At 38.0% G+C, this 24,030-nt stretch overlaps 1 protein-coding gene across 1 annotated transcript; it reads right to left on the reverse strand.

Annotated features, from left to right (window-relative positions):
- Nucleotides 1-1,026: 1,026 nt before the first annotated feature.
- On the reverse strand, nucleotides 1,027-23,702 carry LOC134508054 (transmembrane protease serine 7-like). The gene is made up of 17 exons (XM_063319163.1): nucleotides 23,545-23,702; nucleotides 23,046-23,214; nucleotides 22,254-22,378; nucleotides 21,267-21,334; nucleotides 20,103-20,284; nucleotides 19,968-20,006; nucleotides 18,982-19,201; nucleotides 16,263-16,399; nucleotides 14,665-14,762; nucleotides 13,526-13,638; nucleotides 12,520-12,653; nucleotides 9,075-9,182; nucleotides 7,865-7,984; nucleotides 7,057-7,240; nucleotides 6,102-6,373; nucleotides 4,350-4,486; nucleotides 1,027-1,718 (listed from the first exon to the last, which is right to left on the reverse strand). Exons 1-17 carry the CDS (start codon nucleotides 23,623-23,625, stop codon nucleotides 1,560-1,562), a joined length of 2,346 nt encoding a protein of 781 aa, XP_063175233.1. The 5' UTR covers nucleotides 23,626-23,702; the 3' UTR covers nucleotides 1,027-1,559.
- Between the last annotated feature and the right edge of the window lie 328 nt (nucleotides 23,703-24,030).

The following is a 24,030-nucleotide window of genomic DNA, read 5'->3' on the forward strand; positions in this document are numbered from 1 at the left end:
TAAACCCCCTAAAATATAGGTTTCGAATATAGCTTATATAGTAAGTTTTACACAAGCGTCGAGGAGGTGGAATGTCCAGCACTAGCACAAGAAAGAAAGGAAGGAAAACCCCTATCAGTGTTAGATGCAGGAATCTCACTGCGTGAAAATTCCTCTGTTTTCCCCACATGCTGCAAAGGTGTTTCCAAAACTAAAATGGACCACATATTTATGTATAGTAGAATACAAGTGTGCTGTGTGGACAGCAATGACTGGTATTCAAACTGCCAGCTTCATTTTTTATTTTTTTTAATACATTAAAGGTGAAAGCTACACACTTCCAAACACTGAGCACAATTTAAAAACCATCTAGAAAGACCATCCAAAAAAGTATTTTATGAAACTGAATACCAGCATTCTTAAGTCCCATAAACTGCTTTGGAAACCTTAAATCAGCTAGATTTGGACTGATCAGCTCATCAGGAGATTATAATTACCAAAGCTAAATTTACTGCTAGGGTTAAATGAATGTGGCTGTCATTTCCTCTTCTACTTTCTTTGAGTACAAGGATGCATCCTACCACATAAATCCCTTTTCTTTTTATGTCCCTTTCAATGTCATGTGGCCATAGCCCAAGGTGAGATAGAAACCAAAAATCCTGACCCTGAAACTCTACTTGCTGCAGACCAAGGACAACAGGAAAAGCAGCGTGAACCCAGCAGAAGCACACTAAAATTCACAAAGCATCCCACAGCCAGAGCTGGGGAAATACGCTTGTAACACATTGCAAACATCAGACCTTACAACTGAAATTATAAAAATAATATAAGAAAATATGAAAGTTTCTTTTTGTTTAAGTAATTAAAACTGAGTGTTTCTTTCCTCTTATTTAAACATCATCCCAAAGAATCTAAATGGTACTCTTCCAGTTCTTCAATGCAAATTTCTTGCATCCTAACATTTGTGAGCTATATATCTGATGTTTTTAGGAAAACACAGGATACAGCCCAAAAGCTAGCCCAGAAAGGAACAGTCGTGTAGTGGCAGCTTAACTAGAGAAGGAATTAATCTCAACTTTGTAGACTATACTGATTACAGTATTTGTATTTTCAAGAAACATGAAATAATTGTTTATGTTTAGAATCCTGTAACATCACTAAGGTAATAGACATGAGTCGAGTATATACAGGATGTGGCCATGAACATCCAGATATGCGTATGTGGAAACATATATATAGATAGCGAGGGAGATGGAAGGAGGAGAGAAGATTTGCAGAAGAGAGATTTGGGTCCATTTTTATTGCAAGTTCTAATCCATTTTATTTTGTTTTTAAGGCAGTACTGTTCCTTCTACTGGGGATAATGAAGATGAATCCATAAGGAATGTGAAGTATCTCTGAATCTGAACAGTTACTGCTAGGTGAGCAGCAAATTATAGTTTCTTCATTAAGAAAGTGCATTCTTTCACAAAGAAACAGTCAATGGCGTTTTCATGTTATATCATCAGGGATGGACATGACAGACCACGGTAGGAAGCAGCTCTCATAAGGGAGATGATCTGCATTTTCTGCTTGGCACATCAGTTTATATTCTGACGAATCCAGTCATAAAGTGCCGTCACCTTAGTGTATACACCAGGACGATTGCGCCGAGCACATCCTTCACCCCAGCTCACAATGCCAGCAATGTACCACCTATTTCCCTTTCCTGTGCAGGCCAGGGGACCTCCAGAATCTCCCTGAAATGAAGGGAGTTCAGCCATTAGTGCACGCACACGCACACACATACACACAGAGAGCACTGTAACAAAAGTTAGGTTATTTAAGGGCAGTAAATACCTGCCCCTCTCTTTCTCAAATTACAATTTAATATTAGAATCTTAATTCTGAATAGAATGTACCCAGCTAGATGTCAAATTTATTCAATTTATTTTAACTTACGGAAGTAGCACACTAATCAATATAAAGCAATGGCAAGAAGTTGTTTAAAAAAATTACTCATTGCTAATGTCCCATTACAGGATTCATAAAGCAACCAATCACAGGCTGAATGGGGAGAGGAGAAGACAGGGATGGAAAGTGGGAATTCTGCTACCATTTGACCATAAATTTTTCACAGGTGGAAGGCAGAACTCTTATACTGTGTACTAAATAGGAACAGAATGATACCACACACCCCAACCAAAAAAAGAAAAAACAAATGCAAAACCAAAAAACAAAGCAGTCATCATTAAGTGTCATCAGCAGTTTCATCATCAAGACTGTGTCTGCATTCATAGAGGGAGAGGAAGGAACAAAGGCTAAGGAATATGTAAATAAGAACTGGCTTCTCAAAGGGAACATGCAGGTCTGTACACCAACTTCGAAAAGTAAAATCTCCCACTTAGTTCAGTTCACAGGATTAAAATGCATTTGGGCTCACAAATGCTTTGTGTCCTTCATTGTTTTAATCTTGTACGCCTTCTGTGAACAGACCAGTTCACAGAACTCCGAGCAGTTATGAATTCAGCTCATCTCTGCAGCTGTTCCTTCCGCATAGGAGGCAGTCAGCAGCCTCCAAGTTGACCCTGGAGTTTGTTTGCTGCCCCCAGTTGGAGCTAAAACACGGAAGAGGTCAGAAGAAAGCCATGTACTGAGAAAAGAATAACAATAGAAAGCTTCCATCATCCAACCAAACAAAATTATCTAGTGATAAGAAGCCAGAACAGTTCTTCCTTTCTCTCAGGCTGCTGTCGTACTGACAATTTTGATAATCCAAGAGGCTGATCTCAGGGACTTGAGAAAGGAGGCTATATAGTCTGGTCTATTCTGAAAGACTGAAGCCAGTTCTGAAAGACCAAAGGGGCTGTATGCCAGTGGAGAGAGGAAGGATCCTAAAAAGAGGAACCAAGACCAAAGGACATCCTAGTGTGATAAGAAAATAAAGTCTGAAAGAGTAAACACTTTATTTCTCACTTAAGTATATCACATCATCTAAAGATGAAAAGTGTTTGGAAGCTTCGTGTAACCTGTGCAGTACAGGCACAGCTTACGTGTCCATGAAGAAATGAAAACAAATGAAGGAGGCTGGAACTGTAGTAAAATGGTTTCAGGTGCTGTGGCAGTTTCCTGAACTGCCAACAACATTCCTTTCTAGCACTGCAGAGGAAATATATTAGAGACAGAAAAGACAGAAAAAAAGCAAAGAACAGATAAAGAACTTAAAGGCCCAGAGGGCCAGGACAGTAGGACTCAAACACAGCACACCATGTTGGAAACTGGATTGGCCAGTATGGTATACAGCTGAATCAGTTAAAATGTCCATCAAGTTCAAGGGCATTTCTTAAGCATCACATTTTTTTGAGGAACATCAAGCCTCTAAAACAACATGTTTTGCAAAACAGTTCCAAGGTCTAAGGTCATACACAAACCGCACGTAAAGTTAACAAAAATAATAATTAATTGAATTAGAGTTTAGAGACTGCAGGAAGATCCTGCAAACAGTCTATCCTGTATAAAGAAGTTTGACCCATTACAAGCTATAATCTTGCAAAAAATTATCCTATTACATTAAAATAGTAAAATATTACACAAAAATTCTATCAAATTACCACAGTCTAAAATCAGTAACACATTTCTCTCCCTTTACACAGTAACTGGTATAATAACCATATCTGTAATTTTGAAAGTGGATATTCGTCATAATAAGTTTAAATACTGATAAAGTACACAACCAGTCTAATAACTGAGGAGAAAAAAGGCAGAGTCAAGACAGCTGAAGTACGTCCGAAGAGCAGTTTCTGATTGTGCGTGCAAATAAACTAGGTCATATAATTTGTCATACCATGATGTAATCACAACTTGTAACTATACACATGAATGAACATTTGGAACTATTGAAACTAATTGAAATGAATTGCGACTGCATTTACCAAACCTAGCTTACCTTTGCCTTTTGTATTTCTTTGTAACAGTAACAATACATTACTCATCATACTCTTAGAGTATTTCATTAATCTCACACTCAGACATCAAAAAAGGAAAAAAAAAAATCAATTAGAATAGCAAAAATCACAGGTGGCCCTTACTTTATTCCCTTTATCCTTACATCTCTGTTCTTTTATAGGAAACTTAACTGTTGAAGATGAAAAATAATTCTTTTTGACACAGTTTATCCCTTGTCTTTGCAAAATAACATTTCTCAAGAGATTCAGAGATTATCTATGCCAAATTTCCTTCCTTATTCTGGAGAGCCTTTAATTACCATGTTAAATTAACCGTTTGCTCAAGTCATTTCACTCTATTACTGAGGAAAAAACCCCAACAAATTGGAACAATTTTCCAATATAAACAAATATTCCTTTGTATTTTCTCTACAAGTTCCAGATTACCTGGCACGAATCAACGCCACCATTAAGATTCCCAGCACACAGCATACGCGATGTGATAAGATCATCATACAGCTTGTTGCAAACACTTTGGTTAATTATTCTCACTTGAGCTTCCTGCAGTGTTTTGGCAAGATGACCTAGAAAAAAATACAAATGGTATTGCAGAGTTTATGGTGGTATAGAAATACCACTTGTCAAAACAAAAGAGATTTGCTCTGAACTCAAAATCTACCCAGTTGATGGCAGGAGCGTCATTCCCCTCCCCTCAATTGCTGCCTGCCGCCAACTTCGAAAGCTGTTGTCTACGCTACTCTCTAGACATACAGGTCCCTATGCACCACCTTTCCATTTCCTTAGTCTTTATCCTTTTGAGCTTGTTCTGCCAGAAAGTAATAAAAAAGCAATGTAAATTATCAGTATAATACAGGCTCCACACACTGGGACTAACTTTGAATGCCATTTCAAATTATGCCCAAAGCTTTTTGTTGTTATTTACACTATGTTTGTGCTCCAAATGTTGTCCAAATCCTATTAAATGAAATTTCTACACTCTCGTCCATCCTCTCACTTCTAGGGAAGGAGATGAGGAATGAAGCGGGGGGAGGGGGAGGAGAGGGGGTGGGGATGGGGGTTGGAAATGAAAAAAATCAAGCCTGTAAGTCACAAGCGATGCTGCTAAGAGTTTAATTCTGTACTGTAGTACCACAGCATTGGCATAATGTGTCATTATGAACTAAATATCCTCAGTCATGTTTTGACCCAACAGTGAACATAACCTTTTCAGTACCTGGATGATAAGAGGAAGTACTCCTGGGATTTGGTTTGCTCATTTGACTCTGAGGGTGTGTTGGGAGTGAAACAGGTAAGATAAAAAAATACATTTGTTTTTTTTCACATGCCATTATATTGATTGTTAAATATTACCTACATAATTTTGTTACAAAGTAAGACTTTGTAAGAAGGTATCAATTGTAAAGCCATTACATTCATTAGGCTATTACGTTATAATCTAGATTTAAACCTTTTTTTTTAAAAAGCATATTAAGAAAGACAGAATTATCATAGCATATGGCTTTTGATCAAACATGAGGGATTACATCTCAGGGCAATTGTGGGGACCGCTGCAAATGCTGAGGAGCAGACAAAGCCCGAGTTTCAAAGCTGGCTCCTGTTTAGTGCTGAGACAGGGCCAAGATCCCTTGGGCTCCCCCCGCAACCCCTCTCCAACTCTGCTTTTTTCCCACCTCCCCACTGCAGCCTGCTACTCCAAGCCGTGCAAGCAGAACTCTTCATGGGGCACACATTAAATTGCCTCTGGTTAAGACAGACAAACTGAAAAAACCTCCACAATATTTTTGCAATTATTGCTGTTCATGGCTTCATATTGTCAAACACAGTGGTAGAGACACTTTCTTTCTCTGCAATAATTGCTGTTTTCGCTACCTGTAAGATTGCTTATGACCTTTCACCAGATAAAATGAGCCATGAACATGAAAAGGGGCACATTTTTGTAAATCTGTGATAATTCGTTTTTCAATGGTCTGTGACTCCTAAGTATGTGTATTGGCACTTACCACCTGCCATCCTAGCAAATATTCAGAATTCACAGACTGTAGCTAAAGGGACATTTTCTAGTTTTTATAGACCTACTAAATAAAGCAAAGCATTTTCTCTTATGACTATAAATATTTTATTGTTAAAGTTTAAGATTAAGCCAAACTTGCAAGAAGTATATCCAGGAAATGAACATACTATTTTCTTTTATGGCTCCCCAGCCAGTTACATAGCAGACAGTTCCATAAACAAATACTCTAGAGGTGCTGGGTAAACAAATGGGCTGTACCAGCTCACTGAAGAATACAGGCGTCTCCATTTCCAACAGGGCAATGTCATAGTCTGAGACTGATTGGTCATACTGTGGGTGGACAATAATCCTTCTGATTGATCTCATAGCTACACGATTGCTCTTTTCATTAATAGTATGTAAGCCCATATATGCTCTCCATCCCGAAGGAACGGAGTATCTGTAAAGAGAATGTTTTTAGAATGTCCCATTGGAAAGTAATGCAGTGACAGTTCACTCTATTTTATCTATTTGTCAGTATTTGATGAAATTCATCAAACCCAAAGTGAATGGAGTAGAATACCAGTTAGGACGAGAGATGCACTATAGTCATGGTCTGTGCCTCCTAAAATATTAAATAATAGTTTTACTTACCGTTTTTAACAATAATAATTTCCTGAAGCTGTAAGACCAATTCCTTGCAATGTACCATGCTTTGGAAGTCAGAAAAATGTATTATTAAACTGTTTCCTCTTTGCCACATGCAGGAGGTATATCTTTTCAATTTACACTACCTAAACTGAACACTGGTGAGTTTTACATTCCACTTATCAATAAATAGCCCTTTTATTGGGAGAAAGGGACATATCTTCTACTCAGCAAATCCATGCCTTCTTAAAAAAAAGCAGTGTTTACACTAAATCTAACAAAACAGTGTGTTTTATCATGCAGGATTCACTGGCAATGGAGATGAAATAATTACTTCAGATACTTATGACTTTTGAAGCCATCAGAAAACAATATTGAGGGTTTATGTCACAGAGTTACTTGTCTAGACAAGGACTAGCTACTGCAGACTTTTGAAAGCAACGCTGTAAGGTTATTAAACTGCAAATATTCTACGACAGTATAACTTCTTCATACCTCACAGAATCAGAATCCAGGAAGCAATGGGCAGCAGATATGAGCCACCGATTGGAAATAACAGTTGCGCCACATACATGGCCAAGCGCTCCCATCTGTAAACTTGCTTGCCAAGGCCACTTTCCAGATCTTGCATCTTCACCTCCAACAATTCTGGTTTTCTTAAGCTGGTATCTTCCACAAGCTAATAGAAATAATTGAATAAAATAGTAACAAAAACCACAAGGTCATTCCACTTTGCTATGCTTAATACATAAACTTTTAGCCATATGCCTCAAAGCAGTTGGAAAAAAAGTATTTTCTTACTGTGCAATTGGTAAAAAGGTAAGGGTACTTGCCCATTTTCACACAATGGGTAGATCAGGAATAAACCAATCATTGTCCATCCTCCCTTATAGCTTTCTAAAGAGGTTAGTAACTCAAAAAAGACATTTAATCACAATTCTAAGCTGGGTTGTTTCCAAAAGTTCACTTGAATAAAATCTCATATCTTTTCCCGCCTTATATACACAGCTCCTTGACTGCACTTCGTTCAGCTCAAAAAAGCACTAAGACCTACCAGCTTATCCTGGAAGTGTGCATTGCTTGAAATAAGTCATCGTAGACAGAATGGATCAGTGGATTTAAAATGAAGCAGTATGAAATTCAAGACAGACATTTTCATATAAATATTACCACAAGATTTCTTTTTTTTTAAAATTCACAGCTGATGTGATCAATTCTTAATACAATAATGCTTGACCATAGGACAAACTCCTGACTCAGTTTCCCAAGTCATTAACTAATTTTTAAATAAATGTTACCACACCACAGTTCATTTCATCAGATCCATCTGCACAGTCTCTTTTCCCATCACACTCAGGATTTGGTTTCAGCAAGCATTTTCCATTGAGACATTTGTATGCAAAAGGGGAGCAACTTTTGTGGGCTGAAATAAGAGAGAGACGATAATGTCACATATTTGGGGTCAAATTATTAAACCAACTGGCATGTTCAACCTACTCAGTGGTAAAAGTTGTTCAAAGCTACACATTCCAGTCTGCTTGGAGTCATAGTCTGTAATGGTGTTAACTGGTCCCTCTATGCAGAGGGGACAGGGGCAACGTTCCACTCTGATTAATGATCACACTGTAATGATCTCCACTGTCCATGAGGAAAAAGACAGAAGAGCCCCCAACTGTCCTCACTCCCATTTTACTTAACTGTAAACTGAGCAAGCTAGGCTTGTCAGATCTGTTGTTTTACTTTCACCAGCACTACTGACATCACAAATTATAAATCTTCACAGCAGATATCATCTAGAAGTCAACCTTTTTGTTTTTAAGTGAAAGTTGAGAAAATTGTGGAAGAGCTTTATACCTCCTTCCAGTAAATATTTGGCTAAGGACTATCACAGTTTACTGTGTCAGAATCCTGACAGAATCCACACAGCTCAGCAATAGGCTTCCATTAGTATCATTCTTATTAACAGTTGTTTACAGTGACCTCTAAACAGTGGTAGGGATTTTATGTCAACAAACAAGGACATACTCCTCGCTACCTCAAGGACCTAAAAGTCAAAGCAAGGTAAAAATTATAAAGGCAAAATGCAGCAAGTCACTAGGGAGACATTAGTAGCACCAGCAATGTCCATAACCATGGTGGATCTACAGTAAAGAGACCGTGCAGGTGGCAAAGGGCAAAAGTCCCAAAGCTATTATGTCTCTCTCCCTTACATTATTTGGTACTGATGTGGCATCAGTTGGGGAAAAAGTGCTGTTCTAACAGGATCACCAGCAAGTTGTGGTTAGGTCATCTAACTAAAATCACTGTTATCTTGGGTTATCCTTCGTTAATGTCTTGTCTAGACTCTTACAAGAACTAGTTAGACTCTGCATGTTTTGTTTTCACTGTTATGAAACTTGTGCTTTGTACTATGAAAAAATATATAGAAATACTACATTTATCTATTAAAATAAACATATTCCTGCTTCTGCCTTCCACCATCTTTTGGGAAATGGCTAAAAATATATACTTACAGCAGTTGTTTTCATCACTATCCTCCCCACAGCTGTCATCATCTTTACAATTCTTATACTGATGCTTACAGTTCCCATCGACACAGTTCAACCGTTCTGGATTACAACCTGAAGAAGGAAGATCTGTAAATGCTTTATAATCCAAATAGATGGCTAGCCGCCATGTGCTACACTCCCTACCAGAGATCACCTTGATGTTACTGTGCCATCTCTCTGCCAGACATTCATCTAGCTTGGTTTTGGTAGCCTCCAGTGACAGCCAGCCTCCTTGTTGCATTGTCTTAACTTGTGCTGTGCTCTCTGCCCTAGGATTACCTTCTGGTCACTGTTTCTGGCATCTCTTCATTGTTCCTATCTTTGATGTGCAGTGCCCAATCTGGATACAATACTCTAGCTGAAGCCTTCCCACTGGTGACTGGGAAGACCTTTTCAAACTCCTGTTTTACATCCTAGCCTGACACTTTAAAAAAACAAACAAACAAACAACAAAACAACTGACAAACACTAAACACACAGAGAAAATTGTATGACTTTGTGACTCTCAAGTCAGCTTTTGAGTCACTATCACCCCCCCAGACATTTTTCAGTAGAAAAGCAACTTAGGCAATCCACATGTGTATTTGATTACCTAAGTTCAGATATTGTCTTTATTGAATGGAATATACGTTTCTCCATTTCGTTCTCCAGCTTGTCAGGATCATTTATAAGTAAGTACATCCCTCTTTAATACATTCCTCTCTCTATTGTGTGGCACTTTTCCTATTTCATAAGCATCTCCTCTAATCCATCATTTAGATCACTTACTTACAAAAATAATGAGATGTCCCATAACAGATACTGGCAGAATGACAACAAAAATATCCTTCCGTTTTGGTAATGAGACTTTGGCAGCCATTCTCTGGGAACAGTTTTCTGTATTTTTTTCTTGCTGTGTTTCCTTTACTTACTGCTATGTTTGTCACACAAGAAAGTGTCAAAGTACAAATTCTCCTCTATTTATTCTCTCACAGGAGAGAACTAAAACAAAATAAACAACTCCATGCTGGTTTTTAATATCTTTTTCACTGTTTACAAATAGTTTACTTTGACTATTTATTGTTTAATTATTTTTTTTTGAAGCTTAACTTGTAAACATTGGTGTAAAATTCCCTTCTTGTTTTTGTTTTTTCTGTTCTCCCGCTCTTTAAAGAGGTGCATTACACAGCCTCTTCTCCAGACTTTTAGATCTTCACTCACATCCTTCATGTGATCTTAGACAGCCACCAATATTTTAGAAATCATTTCAGCTAGTCTCTAAAATACCTGGAGCAAATTGTTTACAGTAGAACAGAAACAAGAAATAATTCCCCTACCACAATCTAATTCATCGCTACCATCTGAGCAGCCTTTCCAGCCTTCAGGCTGATTGCTTGAAGGAACGCGTGTTCCTTCTGTACATCTAAGGACAAGCTAGAAAAATAAGAAATTAATGGCACTAGAAATGCTGTTACAGTCTAAATGCATTAACACAGGACTGTACCATGAAGAAATATTAAAATGGCTATTAAAAATGAAAGCTAGTGCCATTTATAAACTAAATTGAATGTTAAAAAAGGAAATGCTATCTTACTTGGCATAATCTGCCAAATATTTTTGTCAAGCAATCTGAAGAAAATAAATCAGTGTTCACCTAAATGGACTTTGAAAATTAAATTCATATTCACTGCCTCAATCTGAGGGTTGAAAGTGATTCAGCACAGATGCATAATTACTACTGATAGCAAACACCTCTTTGTTAAGGCAATGCATTTTTTACACAGGAGCATTCTCCTTAGTAATAGAAATACAAATTTCCTGACATTAAAATGTTGTAGAAATTCATCTCTGTGCTACGCCACTCCAACTTCACGTCTGATATGAATAAGTGCTTTATCTAGCAATTTCATTATGAACAGCCTTTCACCAAGGATTTCTTTCACTTAAACTAACAACTAGTATTGATGCTAAGGGTTTTCTTTGCAATATGTCAAAAATACGTGTTCTCTTCCACTTTTTCAGATGTGCCAGCAAAAAAAAAAAAGGAAAAAAAAAAAAGATGATATGAAAAAAAAGGATGATATGAAAATCTCCCCTTTCTGCCCAGGTTGAGTCAACTTAAACTTTTTTTCCCCTCCAGCACCACAGGCAAACACTTTTTTCCCCCTCTAGCACCACAGGCAAACTAACAGCTAAATCAGACTGAAGGACCAAACACATTTGCCCAACATTATTTTATCAATTCCAATCTGGAGTTATTTAGTCCTCTTCACTGCCTTGCATATGATGCTGGTGGGAGGAAAGCATACACTATGCATCTAGCACTAGCTCAAATCGGGAGTCTCTCTGTGTTCACTTCACCATTCCCTGAAGTTGTTCAGCTAATGGCCGGCATTGGCTTTCCAGGTCAACTCAGAGCAGTGTCTGAGACTTTCAATAACCTTGCTTTGGTAGGCTCCCAGCAATGGGAAGAAGCTAATCTGAGGCGGGTGGCTGCAGGTACTAAAGATGTGGGAGATAATGAATATTCCCCACCCCTCACCCCCTCTCACTATTGCTACAGGCAAGGCTGTCGTGGAAAACCAGTGCTCTCAATACATTCTGCTCCCTCAGATAGCCCTCCACAAATGTCTTTACTTTATCAACTTGATACTGACGCATCACACCTAAGCTACCCCTCCTGGTGAGTCTTAATACAGATCCTTAAGATTGTGACTAAGGATTGATTGAATGACTTTGAGCCACCTGCTGGCTAGAAACTGAGCAGAGCACACAGAAAGTAAAGACTTGTACACGCAATAAAGACTGGGGATTTTCTCTGTAGAAAAAAAGTATTCTGAGGCTTTGACTTGTCTCTGAACCATTTTTGAGTAACTGTAGCACACATTATAGTTTGTAACTTTTTCCAGTAGAAAGAGACACACATCGGTGGAAAAATAAATCCCTGAGTTCTATAGAATGACTGACCACAAAATCCAACACTTATTTCTAATGAAAGGCACAAAGCAAGAATCTATAGCAGAGATCTTAATACATAAATACTCTAAGTCTTACAGAACCACGCTCGGTCGAGACAACTCCTGTTGGCAGAATAGTCATGCTTACAGGCTCTCTGTTATATTATTTTCATGTTACTGCTTGGGTATTTTAAGATGTTAGCAAAGTGCCAAATAATTAGATCTACAGAAATTGGGAAATTTTACTTCTACTTCCCATTTTACAGAAGTGTTATTAAGAAAATAAGTGCTAGCTTCTAAAAGCATCTTTTATCTACTTTTATACATCTATATGTTCAATTAAATACATTAAACATTCATCTCTTGCAATTAGGTTAAGAAAAAGGAAGTTCAACGTGTATGTTGCTGGTCTGTCAAGCATGGTTTCTCAAAGGTTTCTCCTTAAAAATTAAAGTATGTGCTTGTTCACTTACGGTCTGTGTGACTAAAGGCTTTGTATTCAATATAAAACCCTCTGTGGGTGACCAGTTCATCGGAATGGAAGTTGATTGTGACAGAATAGCCATATTCTCTGTTTCTGTTGTTTTCTGAAAGAGCTTTACAGTATCTAGCAAGGCAAAAGTGAGAATAATTAATTTCTAACCAAACTGACCACCTCCATCCAGCTACCTCTCCTTTTACTGAAGGGTACCAATGCCAAAAAGCTTTAAAACAACACAATAAAGATCATATATTTTTTTAGTGTTAAAACAGCCCAACAGAAGTATTAGAAACACTATTGACTAATGCGTTCCACTCCACAACTTTTCTGGGAGTAGCAGACTTTGAAACAAAATACAGCAAGATAATCAATGTCAGAATTATTCCTTATAATACAAACCACTTCTAAGCATGCTTGATTTCAGATTTCCCATTTAGGTTTGCAAACTCAAAAGGCTACAAATCCAGTAATGGGATCACACAGGCAAACCCAACAGCTGCTGCCAGTTTAAATCCACTCCTTCCAAGAGACAAATCACTTTGAATAATGTTTTGGGTTTTTAAGCACATCTATTGCAATTTGTGTTATTTACGGAAAACAATTACAATCACTGAAGAGTAAGTGATATAGAAAATGAAACTTCAGATGACATAAGCTCTTCACCCATGTCAAGGTCATTGCTAGGAATTTACAGTTCAACTGCAGCTGCATAAAATCCTGCAGTTTTCTATATCATTGCTCTTAAGGGGAATAACAGAGTAAGTAAAAGCCTAACTCTGTAGAAAAAGCAGGATGCTGAAATTAATGTAATGACAAGTGTTCGGTATTAGGGCAGTATTAAGAACACCATTCTGTCGAAATTCAGTGGAAGCATGCCAATTCTTGTTGAAAAGTATCTTTCTGCACTGGAAGTGGCAAGATGCTTTTTTCTTAAGCACAGTATGTTACGCAGAACATCAAAGTGCAAATTAATGTCAGAAAATAGTGTATTTACTCACCTAACCCCATCGATTTCTAACCAGTCTTTATCGCATTTACTGGACCCTGGAGACTTCTCTTGAATTTGTATTACGAGGATTTTTAATGAGAGCTTGTAGCCAGGCAATGGTGCCTAAAAATAAAAGGATAAATATCCTGACAGATACATCCACAAAATGAAAAGGCCTGTGCTTTTAAGATGGTAAATCTTGTTATACTTATTATCAGATAGTATACTGCAAAATACTGCACTTTTTATCATGCAAATCAGCACCTTTGAAGAACCAAAGAAAACGCTATTTTAAACATGTATAGAAAAGTTTTTAGGCCCAACTTTGGCCATACTGTGCCAGATAAAGTAGTGTAAGCCTTCCTGCAGCCAGCACAAAGCAATGTATCCGAGGTTCATGCTATATTTGTACTGCCACACGTTCCAGTAGGTTATGTTAGTTTAAGACATCTGTGGTAGCCAGTAGGCACTCAACTGCATTAGTTATGCATCTGTTTTAGAAAGCCTTTTTCTTCCCTTTCTTGCACATAGATGAGAGTTTTATGCTACAAGCTGCTAATAATTTTCACTGAGCAGGTGAAAGGTAGTGACTGTTACGAGCTAAAAGACATGAAGAACCTCCTTTTCCAGGGAAAGCCAAAAAAGTAGTGAAATGCTTAATGGAGCAACAGCTAAACACACCAGGAAGTTGGTGGGAATCATGAGCAGATTCTAAGTCCTGCCAAAGGGCTTGCTGGAATTCCAGAGCTGAATTTCTGAGCCAGAGAAGGTCCTGTTTGCAGAATTCAGGGAAATACAGGGAAATCCATCATATGAGGCACGATTTACATAACCATTTTTTCTTTCTGACATAGAAGCAAAGCCTTGATTATTAGCAATTTGCTCTGTCTGTTAGGATTTGTCATCTTATCCGCCACCTTGTTTCTGTCATGATTAATAACCTTTTGGAAGCTGGCAATGTTTCCTTCCCACAGCTGACACCTTTACCTAGATCAGGAAAGAAAAGGGTGCCTGAGAAGAAGTTAGGTGCAGTGCTATCAGTCTGGTTTTCCCTTAATTTCACCCACATTGAAAGCCATTTCTCCCAATTTTATGTCTAAATCACATAAAGCGAAGTCATCACTACTCAGAAGAGTTCCCAACACTTACTCTGATGATCCAGCTGCAGTCAATGTTTGGTGGGTAGTAACTTGGGTAATAAGGGGAACTCAGTGTCCCGTTCCAGGAAATATAATGACCACCACACACTGGGAGAGAAATATATCAGCAAGGAACACAGTTATCTCAGCTGGGCTAAAGTGCAGAGCCTACTTCATTTGCTAGGACTCTTTCCTACGTACAGAGTTCGAAGAATGAGTTGTGGCCATATTAAACTCAGGTTTTGCCTATATTAACAGAAAATCATGTAACTTCCACCTCCCCATCTCTCTGAATTTCTCCTATTTTTGGATCAAATCGCAATTAAAGGACAGGCACAAAACACCTCTGACTGGAGTTTTAAAATGTTCTTTGATGGCTAAGCAGAAGAAGCAATTAAATGTGGACAAAACAGACTTCTCCCTTCCAATTTACTTCTGAACTTCCTGTAGACATTTTCAAAAATTAAAAAGCAATCAGCCCAATGAAGTGAAACCTCTGATTAATTTAATGTGAACCAGGAAGTTTGTGTGCCAGTTCTCAGTCTGAGAATTCATGTCACATTTGAACAATATCTATGAGGTTTTATTTCCTACCAAGGACTCTCCTAGATATCCAGTCCTTAGTGCTTTTGGATTCCTTTAGGTAACATAGTGAACGCAAATATGATTATAACAGAAATCAAGACAATTTTGAAAATAGCAAAATTTTGTGGCAAAACCTGGGCTAGACGTAATTTGGAGTGCCCATCTTCAGAACAATGAAGCGATTCTAATTTATAATGTTCATGGGATGAGAGTATTTGCTTAAGCAGCATCCACAGAAACAAAAGCTGAAATGCGCAAGCTTTGGAGAAGTTTATCACAAGCTCTATGATTTATTCCACAAGTTAAAAAAATAGTCCTATGCTTAATTTTCAAAATTCTTTCACTTAGACCTCACCAAATAACTGTGGCTAAGCTTTCACTTGCAAAACCCCTATATCTCCTGTAAAATACTATGGTTTATCATTATTCAAAATATTTCACTAATCATCCAGAACTCTTGCAAAATTCATAGTATTGCATAGGTTTGGAATATACTTCATGGGTCTTGAACACACTGTTCTTATACAGTTAACTACATGGAACAGTGCTTTCAGAAAAGGATCAAAGACATATTAGAACTAAGTGTTTGCTCTTGTTTTCCATTTTCATTAAACATGCATTCCCAGAGCCAGGATAGATTGCCAAAAATGATAAAAGTGCTGCTCTGCCACTGGGGCTATCTAGCTTTCGCTAGACATAGAGTGCCTGTAGTGCTATCTGGCTGGCTGCTCTGCTACCATTGCTCATGAATAACAGTGCTACCTGTGTAGTAAGAGTAATCTCTGGGAAAGATGACTTGGGTAGTAATCAGGAAGACAAAAAATCTCCCAGACCAAAGGATTTTCACTATTCTTTGCTCAGTTCTCAGCCATTTTCTTTTAAGTGGATCAGAATGACAATTCCCTGAGTCATATGCCAACATCGCCTCCCCCTAGATACATTCAGGCAGTATCAACTTTTTTTAGAGGCAACAAGAGGAATAGGTGTGCTTACGTCAGATGGCTGTTTCTAGTAATTACTTACTGATTTTAGGAATGGCTTGAAAGTGAGCTTTTAATATGTTGCTTTCTCCTCTTCGGTCCAGCGAGAAGGTAAGCAACATTACATTACTTGACGAAGTTAAACGTACAACAGGAGTCCAGGCCCCAGGTCCACACCATCTGAAATATGGCAAAGATTACATTAAAAAAACATTTCCCGCATTCCAGTCATCTTTGCTGAGAAACTGGGCAGAAATAACACTGATCTGGTCATCTGTGTTTCAGAAATATTCCCCTGGCTACCACTTCCCTTTTATTCTTCCACCCAGTTGACACTACACAAGATGCTCGAGTTTCCTAGCACTGAGGCTGAGTCACTCAGGGTGAAGATCACAGATATTCTTGCCTAACAGGTGCCCTGGAGTTTTCAGACCTGTAGAAGCATCAGGAAGGCAGTACCAGGTTATGTTACTTCAGTAGCGATAGTGGTACTGAGTAGTAGAGGGTAGCACTGAAAAGGCAACAAGTGCCAGTGCAGCAGTGTTGCGCAGCACCAACACAACAGAAAACAAACCCAAAGCTTTTCCAATCTATTAACATTCGGCTTGGTTTCACATCACAAAAGCTGTCACACAAGATGTGGAGTGCCATGCATGGCAACTGTTTCTTATTATTGTCTTCCATTTGTTTAAATAATGAGGAGTTAATTTATATCTTGAAGCTTGAATACTTACTATTGCTTGTAATTTGAGACGCTATTTCTTGCATCTGTAAATTTGCTCTTATATTTATCCCATTTTGAAATACGCAGCATATTTTGGATTTCTTTTCATTAATTCACAACTTTGTGTGAAAAATTTCTAACACCTTTCTCTTTTTCTATGCACAGCAAATGAAAACAATTAAGATCAGACCTCACAGTAAGAGAGTATTTCCATCATACCCCTGCATCAAGTTCTTTGACTTGTCACTGAGATCCAGAGTAACAGCATTAAAATCAAATTTTTAAACCTTAAACTGAAAGTAGTCCTCTTCTGCTTTTAGCCGGCTATTTCCTGCACCCATTTCAATGGATCTGTGGTTTGCTTCTCTTCTGTAGACATTATTAAATCTTCTTTATCATAATATCTGTCAAATCCTTTATATAATGAACAATTTGAGTCCCCTTCACACTGCCACGTGGAAATCTTTCAGCATCTTAATCTTGATATTCTACCCTGTCAACAGCCTGGCTTATCTTCTAGCTGTGCTTTTTGTCACAGTATCATCAGAAAGGCAAGGCAGGCACATATGAGAAGAGTTGTTCATGACATGCCTACTTTTACAGTACACCTCGCAATCTCAGCTCACTCACTCTAGTATTTGTCTCTGAACAGCTGTATTACTGCGGTTTACAGAAACTGGTGAGAATCATTTTAATCACCACGCGTGATCCTAGACCTGGACATCAGGGAATAATGGCTATAATACAATTCCTGGCTGTCATGGATATCATGCATCTGTCCTAAGTATGAGACTAGCTGCTTTTAGCTTAAGTAGAAAACTGATATACACATGCGAAAAGACACATTTGCTAGGCTGGCAATAAAAGTAACCAAAAAAAGTCAACTTTCTGGAGGCACCATAGGGCTTTTATGATCCTTTCAGTCACCAAACTGTTCCAGTTCTTTGATAGCCGGTCATCAATGCACATTCTTGAACTTGGTCTTAACTTAATGCATTGATGTTCTCTGAACATGTTATATCTTACACATGTGTTTGTTGGTTTTGCTAGCTTCCTGTTTCTTTCATGCATGTCGCTGACTCTACATTTCTGGTTCTTAAAAAGCTGAACCATCGCTAATAATGCACAATGGACTAACAGTCCTGGCAATAACCCATAATCAGCAGCAGAGCAGATGTAGTCCAGCATCAGGAATGGGATTCTCCATGTTATGCTACAATCTGAGTCTAACTCCGTACAAAAACACTGTGTTCACTCCACTCCTGGCCTTCCGACAGTCTGCCAATAATGGCAAGCTCCTCTGGCTTGTTGCATAAGGAAGAGAAGTATGTTAACAGAGATGAAGAGGACCACCTACTCATTTCAAGTAGTAAAATCACTATTAAATAGATGTGTTTCAGACACTGCCAACTGAATCTGCATGCTCAGCTAGTCTCTTCCTAAAAGTTCTTTAAAAAAAAAATAATTCCCCCGTTGAAACCATCCATCCGCAGATTCTTGTTTGTTTATTTTGTTAATAAAACAAGTTCATGGTGGATAACATGTCCACACATGAAATTTGGCTCTGGAAAGTGGGAGCAGTGTGGCCACTGAAGGTTACGAGATCATCTGTTCTCATTTATGCAAATGGACTACACAGTGACTCCGGGGCTGGAGCCTTCCATACACACAAACCCCTGTTATGAACAGGGATTTGTTTGTGACTGGACTGTTATAAAACATGTGTTTTCTAAAAGTAATAGAATACAATACTCTAAAAAAGTTAAAGTCTGTATCTTTTTGAGTTGTGACAGTAAATGCATGAAATCGAAACCAGTAGAAATTAGTCATAATGTAGAACAAAACCCACAAGAATTTATAATTCATTGAGGGGGGAGAATAATATGGAAGAACTTTTTATAGCCTTACACAAGATTTTTAATTAAGTTGTATTTATAATCTTACATTTTGGAAGCCGTTTTGATATCATTTTGATATTGTGACAGCTTGAGAGTTTCTGTACAGCTCAATAAAACATCTTTGTTCTGTACTATCATACCTTGTAATGATCTTGTTCTGCAGAGGAAGAAGGAAATCATATGCTGATAAGTGGTGTGATGCACAGCTCTCTGGAGTGACACCATGCAAAGTGATAACTACCAGTCTCACCACATAGTTAGAAGGAACTCGCAGCCTCCATTGATAAAAAGACTTTTTGGGATTCATCAGAGTTAGAGTCCTGTTGTTGCCTGGCTTGGCATACAGGTCAAAGGATACTGCTAATACAAAAGAAGCTAGATCAGTGGCTGAAAAACTGTTAAGTTGAAAGATAAATTAAGTTATTGGATAAAATTTCAGAAGAGGTGGCAATAATCGCCTACCCGCACTTCTTGACTATTCTGATCTCCTCTTCCCTTACTTTTACAACTTTGTTCCCTTTTCCCTGCCAGGCTGCATCATATTCTCTTGCTCTAGCCAAGAAAGCGCAGCACCTCACCACCATCAGCTCATCATACACTCAGCAAGCAGGAGGGGACTTGGCTGCAGCTACTACCATCTCTGCTTGAAACCTACTGCTTCCTTTGCCATTTTCTCTTCGCCCCTCTCCATGCAATGAGAACACTAAGAATATGACACCAATCTTGTCGTGTGCTTGATATGGAGAAACGAGGCAAAGTGAATTAAAGGTCTACAGTATTTGGCTGATCACAAACTATGAATAACCAAAATTACCTCGTCACAAGAGAAATAAATTATGTCTAATTTTATATATTAGCTTTTTAAAAGATGCCAAGAAAAGGAGCCACAGCTCATTGCAGTTCAGTGGGATCTATTGAATTTCAACCGTTCTAGTCAGAACACCAGAATAAAAGCTGTGAGACATTTTAATCTCAGCCTTTATTTGAAGCACAGGCCACAGAGGTTCCCAGTCTGGTTTAGTTCATAGGCCCTACAGATAAAAGAATAACTGGGAAACTGTCATTTTTATGTTACAGGATTTTTTTTCCCCCATAGTGATATTAATTAGGCTTGAAGAATAATTACCTGATTTTAGCATCACATCGTATTCTGTGGAATCTGAAACTGAAATTTAATAACTATCAGCTACACAAGCCAAAGAAACAAACTTGAGAAAGAAAAAAAGGCAGAATAAGTATTAAATGACAGGTACATTGTTACCAAAAAGCTCCATTGTAATGAGATCAAAATCTTCCTCCCCAGAAGAATTGAACAGCTGAGCTGCTTGTTTACTACTGATTTTTTTTTGTTCCACTGGGGTTAATTTTTTAAGAGAAGCAACCATATCTTGTGGTGCCCAGAATGTATTCCAGTAGTAAGCTCGAAGTCCAGACTCTCCTTCGCTGTGGAGGGAAAAAAATGCCTCATAAGTGCAATCTAATTATTATTTTGGACATGCTTTCCACTGGTCTGCATTTTTGGCTTTCACAGTTCCATAGACAGTTGAATTGCTATGCAAAAAGTTGAAGCTGAATACAAGGCAAAAAGCTCTCTTGTTTAACAATTGCTTTTTCTATACCATAGAAATACTTCAAAAATATGCTGCTTAAAGAGTAACACACGGAGGCTGAAAACTACACCACGCAGGAAATCCTTGCAATCATTCTTACAGAACTGGATGTTTCCATCCCTGCTGCATAATTATACACTTTTAAGACCATATTACATTTCTAGACACATTTTCCTCAACATTTTTAATTGAGTCTCACACCATATGACAATATAATTTTATGCCCATACCTTGATACAACATTTCACACAATTCTTGTTAAAATAAATATCGTGTATGTGTGCATACATAAAGTATTACTTAAGTGATTTAAAGAGACAGTCAATCAATCACACTCTTCCTTTCAAAATGGCCTATGGACTGACCATCCAGAACTTTTGAAAGCCTATCAGGATAGTAGTAGCCATCTGCTCAATGTATTTACAGGAGCTTTGCCCAAAATTATACCTTTAAGTTTTGTCTTGAGAAGTTAGAAAGGAACTACATCCAAACTGACAAAACCAAATTAAGATTCTGCAAGTGGCAGAGAAAAAACCCTGCTGAACTGCAATTTCAAAAATCAAAAGTAGGTGAATAGACTACAGAGCAATCTGTAAACCAAGCCACAATTTATCAAACTTAATTTTTCTCAACAATTCTACAGGGCATGACAGAAATTACACGATTAGATTAGCTCTAAGCTCAAATACCTAAGTGCATTTCTGCATTTTTAATTCCCTGTTATAGACATCTGCATATTCTCCCATACAACTAAATTAAAATGTATGAAAAAAGGTAAGAAAGACAAACACAACAATATCTGGGATGGTACCTACCTGAAAGCAACCACTACAGACTTCAAGTAATACTTTCCCAAGGAGGAAGACTCATATGTTTCTGCAAACTGACAGTTAAACCATGGCAAAAGAAAATGTAAAGCATTACATTTTAGTGTCAATATCTCTTTAATGTCATTCTCTTATGCTAGAAAGTATTTGTCTTTTTCTTCCTTTCCTCTTCCTCACCCTCCCATATTAGAAGCACTATCCATCATTTCCACAAAACATATCAAATAAGGATCATACATGTGCATTCATTTCCACTCAAAAAAAAAAAAATTACTTTTAAGTCACATCACATTTCAAGACCATTAAGATAGCTCTTAATTAGCCACAAAAAAAGAAAACTTTATGAATACATTTATATTTTTGTGTCAGTTTTTAAATTGCTGGCATACAATCTCGACATGAGCAACTTGTATTGGCTGTGCACAAAGCAGCTTTGAGACACTAGATTAGCTCTTTTGGGAAATACAGGATAACAGAGAACTGCTTTGTGTTTAAGATTGCTGTTCACATGTGCCCAGGAAACAGTATTGATCTCACAAATAGGAACTCAAATAAGAAGTGCAAGAAAGCAAGCATTGTTGTGGGGGATAGGGGAAACCAAAACAAAACGTTAAGCATTGAATTGGAGCTATAACTAAAAGAAAATCAATGAGAAAAATGTAACAAGGAAGAGCGTTTGAGTAAAGTAAAACAAAATAAAACAAAAAAACACGCTCCAAATTCCTTTAAGAAGAAAAATTTACCCATAACGTTGAAACCCACAGGTTTTGTTACCTAGAAAACATTGGCTTTACTGAGAGACACACAGCCCCGGTTACCTAGCTACATGCCTAAAGATGTACACTGCCAAGCCACTTGCTAGATTTAAACTTACTGCTTTGAAAGAAAAAAAATTGTGACTAACTGGAGTTTTCTCCTCATTCCCAGTCTCATTGTGTAATAAATATATATTGCTATAGTTATGTGGGAACTTACATAATTTTGGATTGCTTCTGCTTGCAGGAGGAATTTCTGTGACTTTGGATCATTTAAGTCATTTGTGTAAGTCAAATTAGGAATTTCTACACTTCCACCAATATAAATAAAGGAGAAAGCTGGAGCTGAGAAAAAAGGGTTAAACAAATTAGCACACCTAATAACATTACAGAAAAGCTTCCAGAACAAGAGGTTTGCAGAGGCACATATTTGTCCTTGGTATCTGTAGGTATTAGTTCTTAAGAGAAACATGCAGTAATAGTCAGAGCACTGAGTCAATCCCATTGACAAAATAATGCCTAGGAGGACAGAAGGGGAATGAAGTACATGTTCAGGCAAGCATTTCTACTAGGAAGCTTAATTGTTAAACTTCAATTTTTTGCAGCATTATACTCTTGAAGAGATAATGTTTTAATGGCTATGTGTTGAGGTCTGGGAAGGAGTGTACCTAAGTTAGGTAGCCATTCTGTTTTGAAAAAGTGAATAGAAGATACACAGTTAATTCCTATAGGTTCTTGGGAAAGATGACAATTATAGTAACGATGGCATTCATGAGCAGAGACAAAAAATTTAGAGATAAAATACATACCTTCATTATTCTTGTGCAACTACCAACTGCAAACTATTGTGCACTTTGTTTCTTTAGCAAAGACATTAAGGAGAAGGGAAAGTCAGTAGTTTATACACACATTACATGCTTAGCTGCTTAGTGCAGAACTTTTCAGGTTAATCATTCCCACAGTCGGAAAAAAACCCCATCCCATCCAGACCACGCTGGAGAGTTACACTTACAGAATGAATAGTGCAGGACTAGCACAATTACTGTAACTATTAAAGAAACTATAGGTAATGTTCCTAGAAGCCATCTCCTCCAGAAACACAGCCTCATCCATTTGAAGAAACAGCACTTCTGACACAAGCCTTCTCGGTAGGATGGGCAGTAGCGAATATGCGGACTTTCCTAGAGAAAGACACAGGAAGGCATCAATTAGTAAGACAGCACAAGAAGAGCTATTGTACCATATTTTAGTATATTTACCCTGTTAATTTTTGAGGAGGTTTCAATTGAGATAATATCTTTCATGCTATGAAAGACAGGTGACGTCAGCTATGTCACATATGAAACCCAAATACTTGCGACGCACTTCAAGCTATGCAAGTGGGGGGAACGATTGCTATCGCTTTGGTTAGGAACAGTTTGCATAGGAAGAACAGAGGTCAATACACAGCATGGTGGGCAGAGAGATCATTTACTGTGTTCCTGCTGTGAAGCTTAGCTGGTGTCTCTTACCTGCCTTGCAGCCTGCTCAGAGTCATACGGAGCTGGTATGGTGTACACGGAAACCCGGCTGGAGGGGAAAGCCCGTATCATGATGCCTTGACAAATGCCTTCTGACAATCCTAATAACAAAGTCCTAAATGAACCTCGTTTCTAAAACACAACCCAGAATAGCCTACTGCTCTCCCCGCCACGCACACCAGGCTTCTCTCATTTCGCTTTTGCCATGCTGCTTGAAGCTGGAGCCAGCTGATCTGCAATCAAAGAAGGTGGGCAGGAAAAGTTACCGTCACTGTAACTCTTTGTTTCCCTAACTGGCTAAGTAGGATATGGATCCCATCATTTGAAAACAGATCAGTTACCCTCTTCTTTCAGAAATACATGAATAGGAGATAATTTATGACACCAAGCAAAGGACATGCAAACAGTTTGCAGGTAAAACGTCCCAGAGCAAGGCAAATGAAGCAACTTCTAATGAATACCTGCTGGAATCCACAG

This window comes from Chroicocephalus ridibundus, chromosome 1, assembly GCF_963924245.1.
Source record: "Chroicocephalus ridibundus chromosome 1, bChrRid1.1, whole genome shotgun sequence".
Taxonomy (NCBI): domain Eukaryota; kingdom Metazoa; phylum Chordata; class Aves; order Charadriiformes; family Laridae; genus Chroicocephalus; species Chroicocephalus ridibundus.

Coding starts and splice junctions, on each gene's coding strand:
- LOC134508054 (XM_063319163.1), bottom strand. CDS start 23,625: ATGATACGGGCTTTCCCCTCCAGCCGGGTTTCCGTGTACACCATACCA. Junction 13,639..14,664: donor ACTGCAGCTGGATCATCAGA/GTAAGTGTTGGG, acceptor TTTTATTTTTAG/GCACCATTGCCTGGCTACAA. Junction 7,985..9,074: donor TAGTGATGAAAACAACTGCT/GTAAGTATATAT, acceptor CTCTTATTTCAG/CCCACAAAAGTTGCTCCCCT.